This window comes from Manacus candei, unplaced genomic scaffold (genome assembly GCF_025592945.1).
Source record: "Manacus candei isolate 608988 ecotype Guabito, Panama unplaced genomic scaffold, ASM2559294v1 h1tg000072l, whole genome shotgun sequence".
Classification (NCBI taxonomy): Eukaryota; Metazoa; Chordata; class Aves; order Passeriformes; family Pipridae; genus Manacus; species Manacus candei.
Genome location: NW_026138120.1, coordinates 3,854,934 through 3,868,878, shown reverse-complemented (window position 1 = coordinate 3,868,878; position 13,945 = coordinate 3,854,934). Strand labels below are relative to the sequence as shown.

At 38.9% G+C, this 13,945-nt stretch overlaps 1 protein-coding gene across 2 annotated transcripts in view; it reads right to left on the bottom strand.

Annotated features, from left to right (window-relative positions):
- Nucleotides 1-13,945, bottom strand: part of RFTN1 (raftlin, lipid raft linker 1) — a 96,040-nt gene that overhangs the window by 52,227 nt on the left and 29,868 nt on the right. For both annotated transcript variants that reach the window (XM_051808297.1, XM_051808296.1), the window contains exon 3: nucleotides 3,243-3,429. In XM_051808297.1, the coding sequence (XP_051664257.1) occupies nucleotides 3,243-3,429 (187 nt within the window). The remainder of the gene's footprint in view (nucleotides 1-3,242; nucleotides 3,430-13,945) is intronic.

Here is a 13,945-nt window from a genome sequence, read left to right as displayed (position 1 = left end):
AAGTATCTCAGAACTCAGCACAGACAGTAAAACAGACAACTGCCTTTTAAAGATCTGTCCTTTACTGTCACATTTTCCCTAACATTTCCAAGGGGCAATCCTTGGTTTTCAATAGGTACAGCTTCCATATATGTTAGGAATGTGTCTCCTTAAATGTCCTACAGCAAGAATGACTCCTACTTACTTATTTACCAGAAACGATTACATAGTCAACACAACACAGCCACAGAGGAACCAGTACAGATCAAACAGAAAACTCCCAAAGTGACTTTAAAAGTCACCTTAACATACAATGACACTGCAAATACACACTATTTTGAAACTACATGACAATAGGACAGTGGTAAAATAGGATAAATAACACTAATAGGTATTTTTTCCATGAGTTCTAATGTGTAACACACCTCAGCACTACCTTTTCCATTTTATTCTTGAACAAATTCAGGCACTGCACAACTCAGTGACTGCAGCAGCATGGAGTTCCTGATGCACATCATCTGTTGCAGCTAGTATAGACTCTTCCTACCTTTGGAGAGGCAGAGGTATAAAACTAAGTCCTCAGAGTGTAAGTCAATAGTATTAATTTTAAAACATAAAACTGACATAGAAGGATGCAACAATGACTGAAGAATAATTCAAATGTTCAGTTCTGTCTCTGTATACATAGAATTGACATTACTGTATCAAAAAGGCACTCATACAACAATTTCATTTCTGTTTTGTTCTAGGCAACAAAAATAGGAAAGGTGGAAAACCACATCTGGTATCTGACAGACAACAGACAGATGAGGTGTACAGTGTTGGAGCCATCTGTGTTGAAACACCTGCAGTAAGAAAGGAGCTACAGCCTCAGGTGTTTTGCAGAAAGCACCCAGGAAGCCTGAAGTTGGGCCCCACATCAACATACAGAGTTTTTAATGACTCCTTGACTCATTCTCCAAAAACACCATACCACCAAGGGGACCACTTTGTGCCTCACAGCATAAATGATGTTAGCAGTGATTCTATAGCTGTGGCTGAACCACTTGTACTCCTAAAATCCTATGACAGATATAAACACTCATGTGATCAACAACCATCCTAAGCAGACCTAACTTCTACCCAAGAATTCAACTGTTTTATACAGAGACAGCCTAGAGATGACAAGACATCTGACAGTCCCCAGTGGAAAAAAATGCAATTTATCATTATCAGCAGTGTGATGAGAAAGGTTAGTTAAAAAAATTAACAGTATGTCTTTTTGTTTCGTACTGTCACATTTTTTCTCCCCAGCTGCATGTGGACTGACATGAACTCATGGTCCAAATACAGCTGGTCTCTAAGCAGGTCACATAGAGACCAGATCTGAAATCTATGCAACACCCATCCCTCTTCATTGCACCTGGCAATGCAAACATTCATTGCACCTACACACTAAGGAAGCAGCTTCTCCCATACTCTTAGCCAAACTCCAGAATGTTTAAGCTACACAGAACACCAAACTGATGTCACTTCCCTTTCTGGTACTTGTCTGTTTTTTCCTGCTTCACCAAGTCTCTTCCACTTCCCTAGGCAGTCAGAAATGACAGATAAGAGAATGCAAAGAAACAGAGTGCAAATGCAAAAGGAAATATAATTGGTTCAAGACTCTCTACTGGCCTCAATTTTGTACAGTCATTTACAGCTGTCTAAAGTGTATGAACCACTGGCACCCAAGTGAGTGAGGAGGCAATTAAGATTTTGTACTCTTTCACAGTCGTTCTGCACAGATGCAAACTACTGGATACAGTATGAGACAGCAGTGACACACTGAGTGCTCTGGCTTGAAGACTGTATTGCTCCATTGGGAAGGATGCTGCTCTTCTGGGATATGTCTTCAGAGCTCAGACCTGGAAGATGCTGAACCCTTGGACTCCAATCCAACAAAAGTCCTTAAGTGATTGCTTAACATTGCAAACTTGTGCATGTAAATACTTTCATTACTTGCAGCAAGGTATTTTGTAGGCAAAGAAAATAAGGCCCCAAAACCAGGAAAGCTCAGCCTGATGTTACTCAACAAGTCCACTGTTCAGCCAAACATTCTACATTTTGACCATAAAACTGAAAACCCTTTAAACAATAGTATCAGGCAAGCCAGCATGAAGTTCTGTATTAATAAAATCAAAATCAAGTCAAAGTAAATTGAGAATTATTTTAGAAGCTCAGGTTGTCTGTGACACCTAATTAACATATATTTGTTAATGGGAATGAAAAACTTTTTCCTTTGGTTAGAGACTGAAGTTTAACCCTGTCCACTACCAACTGGCTACCAGGCTGTAGCAAATTGCATGGTGAATGGTTTAGTTTTTAAAGAGATGTTTAAAACAGCTACATCCTTTCTTTAAAGCATCAGCACAAAGAGCAGGACTACAATGGGCAAAGGGAGGTTTAATTATCCCCAAGCCTTCAGTATTTGTCATTCTAAGAAGGGGTGGACCAGGGAACACAACTAATGTAGGGAAACTAGGGAGAATGGCTGCAACAACACAGGTAGTTGCAGAGTTGTGAGTGGTCAGGTAATGTTTACAAATATTCACATTTTAATTTTCTACTGGGGCATTTAGCAGCACATTCCATTGATTTTTTTAAAATCACATTAAATCATAAAAGAACATAATTCCTATTTCTTCATTCATCTTCAGACTTTGATTGTGTAAAATATTCTTAATACATTTTAAGAAACTGAACAAAGCAGGAGAGCAATCTTTTTATTTGATGAGTTCATACTGATTGAAAATGTAAAAGAAATTGCTTAGAGGAAAGAAAGGTCTAAAGTCTACACATAAATTTGAGAAATATGTATTAGTACTATAGTTCTCAAATTAATTGCATTAACTGTAACTGTTTAAACACAAAATATGCCTTTTTTAAGCAAACATTTCTTCTGTCTTAATCTAATAAATTCTTAAAGGGTACCAACGAGACCATCCTCACAAATTGTCAGGCATAGGGCTTGTTTGTTTGCCTCTCATGACAACACATCCCAAAATACAGAGCATATTTCAACTTGTTATTCTCTGAGTTGTCTGCCAAACTGCAGACGAATTGTAAACATGGAGAACATGCTAAGCCTATTCAAGCCCACCAAAAAAAAAAAAAAAAAAGAAAACAAAAAAAAATCACGTCTTGCACAGTAAACTCTGCTATAATTTCCTGATGTAGGTCAAAACTCAGCGGGAAATCACATTGTCTATTTTTATCCCAGTTCACTGGAACTGCTTTACCTTTCTGTTTTCTTGATAAGCACAGCCCTGAAGATTTGTTCCTGGGGAGTTTTCTCTTTTTCATCAGTTGGTTGCACAAAAGGGTGGACAGCAGCCAAGATAAAGCCCTGCTGGTACAATTCTTGCAGCTGAGCTGGAAGATCACACAAGGAGGAGAGCTTGATTGCAGATGATCCTGGCAGCTCAGCTGGAAACAAAAAGAAATTGGTCAATAATCCTACACTGGACTATCATGTATTTTAAAATTCAGGCTCTTCAGAGTCAAGCAAGCTTCACACTGATCTACAATATTAACACCAAAAGCGACCTTTCCTGACTCCGATTTTGTATTTCAGATTTTAGGCAGGCTGTCTTGGCGAAGGACTTGTATTACACAAGAGACTGGTGCAATTAAAATGCCAAATTCACTACATAGTCTGGCAGAGATGAAATGAAGAATTTAATAAAAACAAGGCAGTTGGTCAAAAGACATTTTAAGTTTTAGTAGCAGTCATAGTAGTGCAAGTAGAGGAGAGTGTGTCAAAAATACAAAACGAGAAAAAAGACAGTCAATGAAGGTAGAACATGTCAAATTCAAAAGCAATAAAGAGAAGCATCCATCTACACAAAATTTGTATTATCAGACTAATAGATCACTGATGCAAAATGCTGATGAGACCAAGTGTCTGCCAATATGTCTGAAGACCACTTTGTAGCTATATTTATAATAGGAACGCTAAGAGCAATGCATGCCTACAGCGATGAGAAACCTTTTAGAACAGACACTAAACCTTATACCTCAGGGTTTAAGGAAACCTATACAATATCAGAGACAAGGATGAGACACAGTATATGAAAATAATCCTTTTCCAATCTGCTTACTGTAGGGTTTTATGCCTTCCTGTGAAGTATTTGATGCTGACTCCCATCAGACACTCGACATACACACAAATACTTTAGCAATTGGAATCTTGTGGGCTTCAGAAGAAAATCCCATAAATCACCTAAAACATCCTTCTATTCTCTTCCTCTCTATGTCAGTAATTCTTCATAAGTTTTTCATATCTTGTGTGAAAAGGCATCTTTCTTTCCTGACCTTTGCCTCTTCATTTCCATCTCTCTTGGAGGATATTTATTATTTCATCCATAAACCATGTGAGAGCATATAGGGTGGTGAGATGTTCCTCCCTTCCCACTGGGAAGGGATGTTGCAACAAACACGACAGGGGTTCCCAGAACCTTGCAGGTCGTCACGAAAAAACCAGCACTGGAGAATAGTTTGTATGAAAGACACCAGCGATGCAAAATAAGGTTTCATTGTACTGCTTTTTTCATCAAACCATGTGGCTACTCTTTATGAATAATTTAAGAGGTTATCAAAAAACTAATAAATATTCAAACCAAATAATACAGAGGAATAATTTAAATAATAATAGAATAGATGTGCTTGGTATGTTTTTTTCTTCAGATAAGACCACGTTCCAGAAGAGGATAATGGAACTTTTTGACCAGAAGTTTAAGATGCAGAATTTTTTGCAAATAAAATGAGATCCAAGCTACGTGTACATTGACAGACAATAGGGCTCTACCTTCTACAACAGCATACAAATCACTTCAGAGTCATAAAAAGAGATGGCACAATGAATAATGCATAGTAATAAAACCAACTGTTACTTACTGGACCCTACTGGGGATCAAAATGGGGAAACCCAGAGGTCAGAACTCCATTTGCCCTCCTGTGGCTCAGAGACTCCAAATATTTTTGACTACACTGCAAATAATTCAATTAATTAAAAAAAATAAGAAAATCAGAATACCTTTCTAAATGAGGAGTTTACTTGAATACAATGGAAAGACTAAACACTACTCACTAATGTTAATTCTGGTAATAGTGCTCCAATTTTTAGCAATCATCTATGAAAATAGATGCTCGCCTTGCACATGTACATAGTATCAGGATTCTTCTGAGGATACCTTGGTAAAATTAGTAGAAAGTCTAGTCATTAACACGGGAGAGTGATTGCTTCCTCCTAAAAGCTAAACATGAGCGGAAAGTGTGAAAATGCATGTAATTGGAGCCTTGGGATGTAACTTGATTAAAAAAGAAAGGTAATAGAAAATAAGAAATGGGTGGGATCATCCAGCTGGTTCATCCTATTACCTAGAGGCAGGATCAGTCCTAGTTTAGCTATTTCTCACAGTTTTTCTCATCTATTTTTAAAAACGTTTAGTAATGGAGATTCCACAAGCCCCATAAGTCATGTTTCAGCACTTCTCTATTCTAACTACTCCAAACCTTTTCCTAGCACCTGGCCTAAATTTCCCTCTCTGAAATTCAAGATTGCTACTTCCCCACTAGAGTATTTCTTTTCTGCAGCAGCATTTTATAATTCCTAAAACCTGTCATGCCTTAATCTTACTTTCTTTAGACTGCATAAACTTGGTCCTTTCAATGTTCTTGTTCTCTTGTGTTTTTGGTATTTCTAAATAACTTTTGATGGTTTTCTCCTCATTCTCTTAAATTGGTCCACATTTTTCTTCAAGTATAGTAAGTGAGCTTCATCACAGCAATCCAGTATAAGTCTCATCACTGCTTTGTAGCACGGAAAAGCTCTTTAACATTTATTACATCTCATGTCAGGTTACATCATTGATGGGGGGGAAAGGAAATTATTTTCCCCACAACTAACAGTGGCCAAATATCCCAGCCCTTAGTGAATTTTGGTTTTTTTTCTTTCACTTTTCAAGGGCCATTCTGGATTCTGATTTCTAGTGCAAACAGTACTTCTCAGGTTGGCAAAACTCAGTAAACACACTCAGTAGTCTATTGTCGGAATAATTAATTCAAATTATGAATTTTAACAGACTCTGAACAGAACTATTTTAAGCTTTACAGTTAATATATCTTTATGGGTTGATGCCAAACTATTGCTAATTTCTCCTTGGACTAGAGATCTTTTGGAGAGAAAAGACAGTTCCTGTTACAAAGCTGATGCCCACAAAGCCTACATGAATTTCCTGAGTCTACAGACCTGTGCTGTGCATTCTTGTTATTCTACGACTGGTTTGAGTGATGCAGATTCCTCCCCCGAAATCACTGCTACTCATCATCCTCTGGTCATTTTATAAGTAAGATATTTCTTCCAGTATCTTTCTAGGCATTAAGCTGGGCTAACAATCATATAATTCTCTTTAAAGGTAGGTTAAAAAAGGACATCACACTTTCCCAGAGAGTTGCATTCATCCTTCAACATTCTTTAGTCCAAATGGTAAGCTTTCGATTATTTCTTCAGCTAATTCCTCTAAGATGCATACCTGTAAGTTTGACCTACTCGAAAACACCTAATTTATGAAATGAGCTGTCAATCTGATTTTTCCTTACTTTAACTTAGAAAAATGCTAACATTTTCAGAAAACCTTACACAGCTTCCAGTAAAAACCATTGAAACATTTGGTTTAGTTCTTAAAGAGAATCCTAATCGTGCCACTTTGGGAAGTAAAAGGAAAACGAAAATTGTGTATGACAGGGACTTGCGTAAAGTAAAAGAGTAAAAGAAATACTAAATAAAATCTCGTATAACTCCACTGCTTATAAGCCTCTATGTTGCCAAAAGATAATGCTGACTTCTTTCAGCAGCCTCCTTGCTGCTCTTGAACCACGGTTAGCTCACAGTTTTACATTCTGGTCCATGTTTCCCTATTTATTGTTGGACTTCACATCTTGACCTCAAAAGATTCCTTTGTTTACCCTGTCTACATCTAGATGAGCCTGTAAGAAACTCGTAAATGACAGAGGCGGTGTTTTTCATTTTGGCTAAGGCTGAAAGTGGAAATAGTAGTGCTTGCTGTTTCTGGAACTGATTACCAGGCAAATTAGTTTATTGCCTGATTGATAATTGAAGCTGAAAACACTTCCAGCAATGCTCAGATACACACAGAAAACTACAACTTAGAGATCCTTCAAAAAGAAACAAAGTTTGTGTTATACAACTGATATCCATAAGGTGACTTTCCTGGGTGTAAGGACTTGTGTATTCTTTGCTGCTAATGGAAAAACCTGACAAAACACTCACACTGTCCTCATCTTACCACAGAAAAATCAATAAAAGGAGTGAGTTTCCATAAAAATTTACAGGTTGTGTCATGTGTATATGAAAGGGGTCATCTCTGCAACTCCAAAAAGCAATTTATGGGAAACAGAGAAAGGAGGCACAATCTACCACAGGGATCCTGAGGGACTGAGAGCAGGCTGAGAAATATGATTGGGGTGACAGGCATTGAAGAGAACTTGTTCCTCCTGTGTTAAAGAAGCTCCTCTTTCCTTCCCAGTGGATCATCCAGGGCTCCTCCCACAGAAATCAAACAGCCACTGACCAGCCTCAAACTGAAGCATCTCATATGACCTCTGACAATTGTGCTACAGTCCACATTAAAGAGGTAGATGTATCCCAATCAGATATTAAGAGAATAGACAATTACAGCAACTGTCTACAAAAAGTAGGCTGATTTTTCTGTATTAAAACAACAGATCTGGGTACCTTTGAGATGCTATAAACTGACACTTTGAAGTAAGAAAGGTTTGCTATGCTTTATAAAATAATGCCTGGATTCACCTATTAGCCCATGCTTAGTGACAACAATCAAGGACAGTACATCTTTATATAATATATACTCAACAGAATTAGATGCTTTTAACTCTATTCTGTTTGATAAGCAGCAACTTCCTTTTCTTTATAGTTACATTTAAGACAAAGATAAAACAAACTCGTTATTTAATTTCCTTTTAGTTGAATGATAGCTATGATTCAGAAAAACTAAAATGTTAAATGCCAAAATGGCATTTATTTAATTTCTCTTTACTGAAGTGGTCAAATTCAGGATCAAATCTGTGTCTTAGTTTCTCAGTGCTCTCATCCTTAATACTTTATTTAAAAGGACAAGCATACAGTTCTACTCTAAATTTCTATTATCCTGTGTATCTACTATCTTGTAAGATTTGCTTAGTTTGTTTGCTCCAACGAAACAAATTAAGTGTTGGGATTTTTTGGTCTTCATTTTTTAACATGTTTTTCTGATTAAGCTTTTAGGTTCTTATTCCAGTCACAGCTGTTAAAGGCAGAGGGAACCCTTAGTGACAGTTCACATTACACATGAAAATGTCCCACAAAAATGATGGGGACTCCTTTTAACTATTTTTTGTTCCCTTTTTAAGTTTTCATGTTCATCTGCATTTTTCATGTTCCTCAATGTATTAAAAAACATTAAATAAGCCTTTTTCATAGAATAAGCCTTTTCATAGAAGTGGCTTAGGTTGGAAGGGACCTTAAAAGTCATCTAGTTCCAGCCCCCCACCTTTGCATTAAAACAACCACAGATCAAATTGGTGTGTACATAGATTGTACACATTCTCCATCTATACTGGGTACAGAAGAAAGCACTTTGCCCAAGATATGATGTGTAACAGGGTCTGAAACAAAAGACAGACTGGCAAACTCAATGGACCCACACTACCAAGTGATGCAGCAACTCAGTTACCCGGTAGCTGCATGCACATTACTCCTATTTCATAGAATCATAGAATAGTTTGGGTTGGAAGGACCTTTAAAGATCACATAGTCCAGTTCCCACTGCAAGGCGCATGGACATCTTCAACTAGATCACGTTGCTCAGAGTCCCACCCTACCTGACCCCCCTGACGTTTCTAGGGATGGGGCATCCACCACTGCTCTGCGAAACCTGTTCCAGTACTTCAACATCCTCATCATAAAAATTTCTCCCTGAAGTCCAATCTAAATCTATCTTTTTAGTTTTAAACCATTACACCTTGTCCTATCGCAGCAGACTCTACTCTAAAACGTTTGTCTCCATCTTTCTTATAGGCCTCCTTTCAGTACTGAAAAGCTGCAATAAGGTCATCTCAGGGCCTTCTCTTCTCCAGGCTGGAAAACCCCAACTCTCTCAGTCTTTCCTCATATGAGACATGCTCCAGCCCTGTGATCATTCTGTAGCCCTTATCTGGACCCGCTCCAACAGGTCCACGTCTTTCCTGTGCTGAGGGCCCCAGAGCTGGTCGTGGGTGGGGTCTCTCCAGAGCAGAGTAGAGGGTCAGAATCACCTCCCTTGACCTGCTGGCCACGCTGCATTGGATGCAGCCCAGGATATGGTTGGATTTCTGGACTGTGAGGATACATTGCTGGGTCACGTGCAGTTTTTCATCCACCAGCACCCCCAAGTCCTCAGCAGGGCTGCTATCAAATCCCTTCACCCCCCAGCCTTTACTGATACCTGGGACAGCCCTGATTCAAGTGTGAGACTTTGCACTTGGCCTTGTTGAACTTCATGAGGTTCACATAGGCCAACTCCTTGAGCTTGTCCTCGAGGGGCATCCCAACCCTCAGGTGTGCCAACTGCTCCACTCAGCCTGGTATCATCTGCCCACTTGCTGAGGGTGCACTCTGTGTCATTTGACCAGGCCTAACACACATCAGCAGGCTCAGACTCTTCAGGAAATACAGTCCTAACTGTTCTCTTTTTCAAAACACAGTTTGAGACTATTTCCCAATCCATTGTCATTCCTGTGAGCCACTCCAGTTCAAGGCACTCACAGCCAGTGAACTATAGTCACTTGTACTCCTCCTCGAACCTCCTCCATCCAGCACCACAAAGACTTGCAGGCCCTTCTACAAACCTAGAGATGCTTCGGGTGACTCAGGAAAAGAACTTCATCTCCCCAGGAGAGCTTAGGGCTCATGGAGCGTTCCTCAGAAGAGGGAGGTGGCTGACAGGAGGGCCACAGCGGCAACCTCAGCACAGCTCTCCCTCTCCCCACTGCGGGCTCAAAGCCACATACTCGAACTCGAGCAGGGCTCAAGTGAGCTATAAAGAAGCAAACATTCAAACACGCTACACACTTAGTCACTGCTACTCACTACTTCCACCCACCTCCCCTACACAGCATGAATTTTTTGCTGCTGTCCTTCCAAAGCACCCAAATCTCCCCCCTGTACTCTGCAGAGCACATTGGAGACCACCTGAAAGACCCTGAACAGTGTCCTGGTGTTAGAATTTACAGTCCTTAACAAATCTAGCAATGAGCATGTAAGACAAAAACAAGGTACGATCAAAATTACGGTCATACAGCAACACCATCCACTGATGCCCTGCAGGGCTTTATAATAGGCCTGGCTATTTACCTCCTGCCTTTAGTGACTGCTTCGTGGAAAATAGCATTATCTTGCTCTGTTGCGCCTCACACATCCCACCAAGGCTGTCGTGATTGCATGGCTGCTGGCAGGAAACTAAATAGCAACAACGAATGGAGATAATAATGCGGGAAGATAGTATATCAATGAGCACGTGTGTGAGCAGACACATGAACCTGGCTCAAGTCCAGAAAAATTCCCATGTTTTCACACAGGGCACTTCCCAAGCACGTTTGTGACTGTTTGTAACAGCCCTGATCATTTTGTAGAATTGCAAAGCAACCACATTTCCTCTATTTAGCATGAGGATTGCTGATTCTTAATTTAACATTAATTCCTTTCCAGCAACTTTAATCTAATTTAAATAAATCTACAGCAGACTAAGTTCTAGAAGAGCAAAACACTGTCTTTGTATCAGGGCCAGCCAAAGAAATTTAACTAGAAAGTTTATTGTCAAAAGATGCAGTTTCACCTACATTAAAACATTTTGTAGGAACACGTCAATTGCAGCAAAGTTTTTAATTTGGAAAATGTTCAGCAATTTAAAAGTAATGTATGCATGTTTTACATGATCAGAGTGGTTAAACAAGCACATTTTTTCCAGTGGTTCTATGAATTTCCACTTCGCTTGAAACTTTGGAATTACCTGTATTACTGGAACTGTGATTTCTTTTTGGAAGGTAGAATTGCAGTGACAGAGGGTGCACAGTCACAGTTAGGATACACAAACAAACCAGGAGTGCTATAAGCAGTTTGTGCCTGCAAGCTGAAGGCTGACTGCTAAATGAAGGACCATCCTGTCAGGCCTCTTTTTGGTTTGCCAAAATCCCTGGGTTTCTCTGTGCAGGCCCTGAGGGCTGAACGTACCAGTACCACAGCTCCTTGCAGAGAGCTGCGTGAACATCAGAATTCACCTGGAGGAAGGTGCAAGGTAACAATCTATTGTGAAGAGTTGGATTTTGTCTAATAATGCAGCACAGACTGGAAAAGATCTCCTCTCTGTACTATAAATAAGAAAGTTTTTAAGGTACTTTTCACTGACTTATTCAGCAGTTAGTTTGGAACAGCTGAAGGAATCCAGATCATCATCCTTTCCAACTATTAAGGGTTGGTAAGGCCAATTTGTTACTCCAGAGAGTAGAAAGTAATGTGTTGCTTCAGTATTATTGAAACACTTATACACTGATCCTGGGAAAAGGTTACTCCCAATCAGTGTCAATCTCTAACAAAAAAATATTAAGGCATCTGTTGCAAACTTTTCATTTTTTGTTACAAGCACTAAGGAACTCTCTCACATAGCATCAATCATTTGCGTGGCAGAACAATGCAGTCATGTAACTCTCACTTAACTACTGTTTCCTCATTCAACCCACAAATAGTTTCTTGTCAATGACAACACAAACCTACCAGAGAATCAGAGCACTTTTAATGAAAATAAAGGCAAACCCACTAATAATGCAACTTAAAGAACACAAAGCAGTAAACAGATTTCTGGCAAGTTTTGTGAGGAATTCCAAGTAACTGTTACCAAACCAAAACCCACCAAACAAATAGTAAAGCAGTATGACCAACATAGCAGAAAACATATGGTACTTCTGACACCATCACACAGCTTGAATTACCTGAAACACACTAATGCTAGAATTTAATGAGCTAATAGCTCAAGCTTTTGGAGTAACAACTACACAAGCTGTCTTTTTTCCTTCTGAATAGAGCCTGAGCTTCCATGAGGTTCCTTAATTTCAAAGAGAGGGCATTTAGTCTTGGTGCACCACTCTTCAAGCTGTTGCCAGAGGCAAGACACTGGGTGTTAATATAACACATTGATTTTTTTTTTAGTTATGCTAAATGACCTTTTCAGTGCTTTTGCTTTCAATCTTCAAGGCAAATACAATAAATGTCCCCATATAAGAAAGTAAGGATGAATATGCAGGAGTAATCACTTCTTTATAAATGAAGGATGGCTGTTCAATAAGCTCCTAGTGTTTACTTTTAGTGAAAATGTAATAAAGGAACTTAGAAATATTCAAAAGCAAAGTGCTGTATCTTAAGAAGGTAGAGGGGAAAAATTCTGCAGAAAGATTGTGAAACTGCATATATACCCTTTGAAAGCATATAAGTATATAGAAATGTGTGCATATATGTATGTAAGCATACTATATTTGTGTGTATATGTGTATGTATGTACACATACAGATGTACACCAACATTATTTTCTTTCCTTTAGGAAATAGCAGACACATGCATCAGTCAAACTGAGAAAGTATTAAGATAACTCACAGATGTAATGAGATTAGATGAAGTTGTCTGATCAATTGTGTTGTCTTACCCCATTGCATCTGTGAGTTATCTTGCTTGTTGTCCAGTCAAAGTTTCATTTCTGTGCCTTGCAAGCATAAGATAAATACCTAAAGAACTGCATGCATTTGCCACAAACATGATGTGATTATACAGGGGGCAGTTTTATTTCTGGTGTCTCAGAAAAAAGGAAACACCCAGGCTATCACCTCCACTAAGTTAAGAAACAATCACCAAACACATGTTTAGTTACCTAAATTAACAAGCACTTCTTAAATGACTCACATCTTATATCCATTAGCTTGTGGGCAGAATTATGCAAAATGGGCAAAATTAAGACTACCTATCAAGGCAAAAAGGGTTAATTACTGTGCAAAAAAAAAAACAAATTAAAAGAAGCTGAAAAAGGGGAAGGACTTCTCATTTAAAGTGTGCACAGAAAAAAACAAGCAAATCCTACTATCCCTTCTGTACTTGAGCAGCTCTTTGAAATACTGGGGTTTTAATCTGTCCCTCTCTCCTGCTTGCCTGTACTTCCTAAATTGATGCAGACTAAACACAGAGACAATAAAGATAGATAATTTACATTTCACAAATTCAAGAAAACTCCAATTATGCCCAACCAAAAGCAGAAAGTGTTCAAAGTTGCAACATTTTATTCATGCAGACTTGTTAACTGTGTAAGCTCCAAAAGACAAGAATCACATTGAATTACACAAGAGAGAAGGGGTTAATTCTGAACTACAGGAAGGGTCAGCATGTTAATTGACATGTATTTCCACTGCCCAAAAAAGTACTGGTTCCCTGTCCTAAAGCCTTTAGACACCAAATGAATCTTCTGATGCCAAAAACTTTACCTGCCAAAGTCAAACACTGCATGCTGTTCATTTTAACAGTTTAAGAAGTAGTGAAATAGGATTTCCCATCACTTCCACCAGTGGTGCAGCACGTCATGTCTCTCACAGCAAGTAGCCAGTAATCAAATACTTTAAAAGGGAGGGAAAGGGGAGCTACTCAAGGAGCTAAAAGATAGTACAACTTACTAAAGAGACTTTCTGATATCTTAGAAGTTGGTGGCATCATAAAATTTGGAGGGCTGATGCAGCTCTTTTCTGCTTTGACCCCTCTCCAGCTAATGTGCTTGCCATTTTTCTTAGAAGCAATACTAACACTACCAATTTTCACAGCTAACCCTGCAGCCTACAGAATCCTTTCACTCCCTCC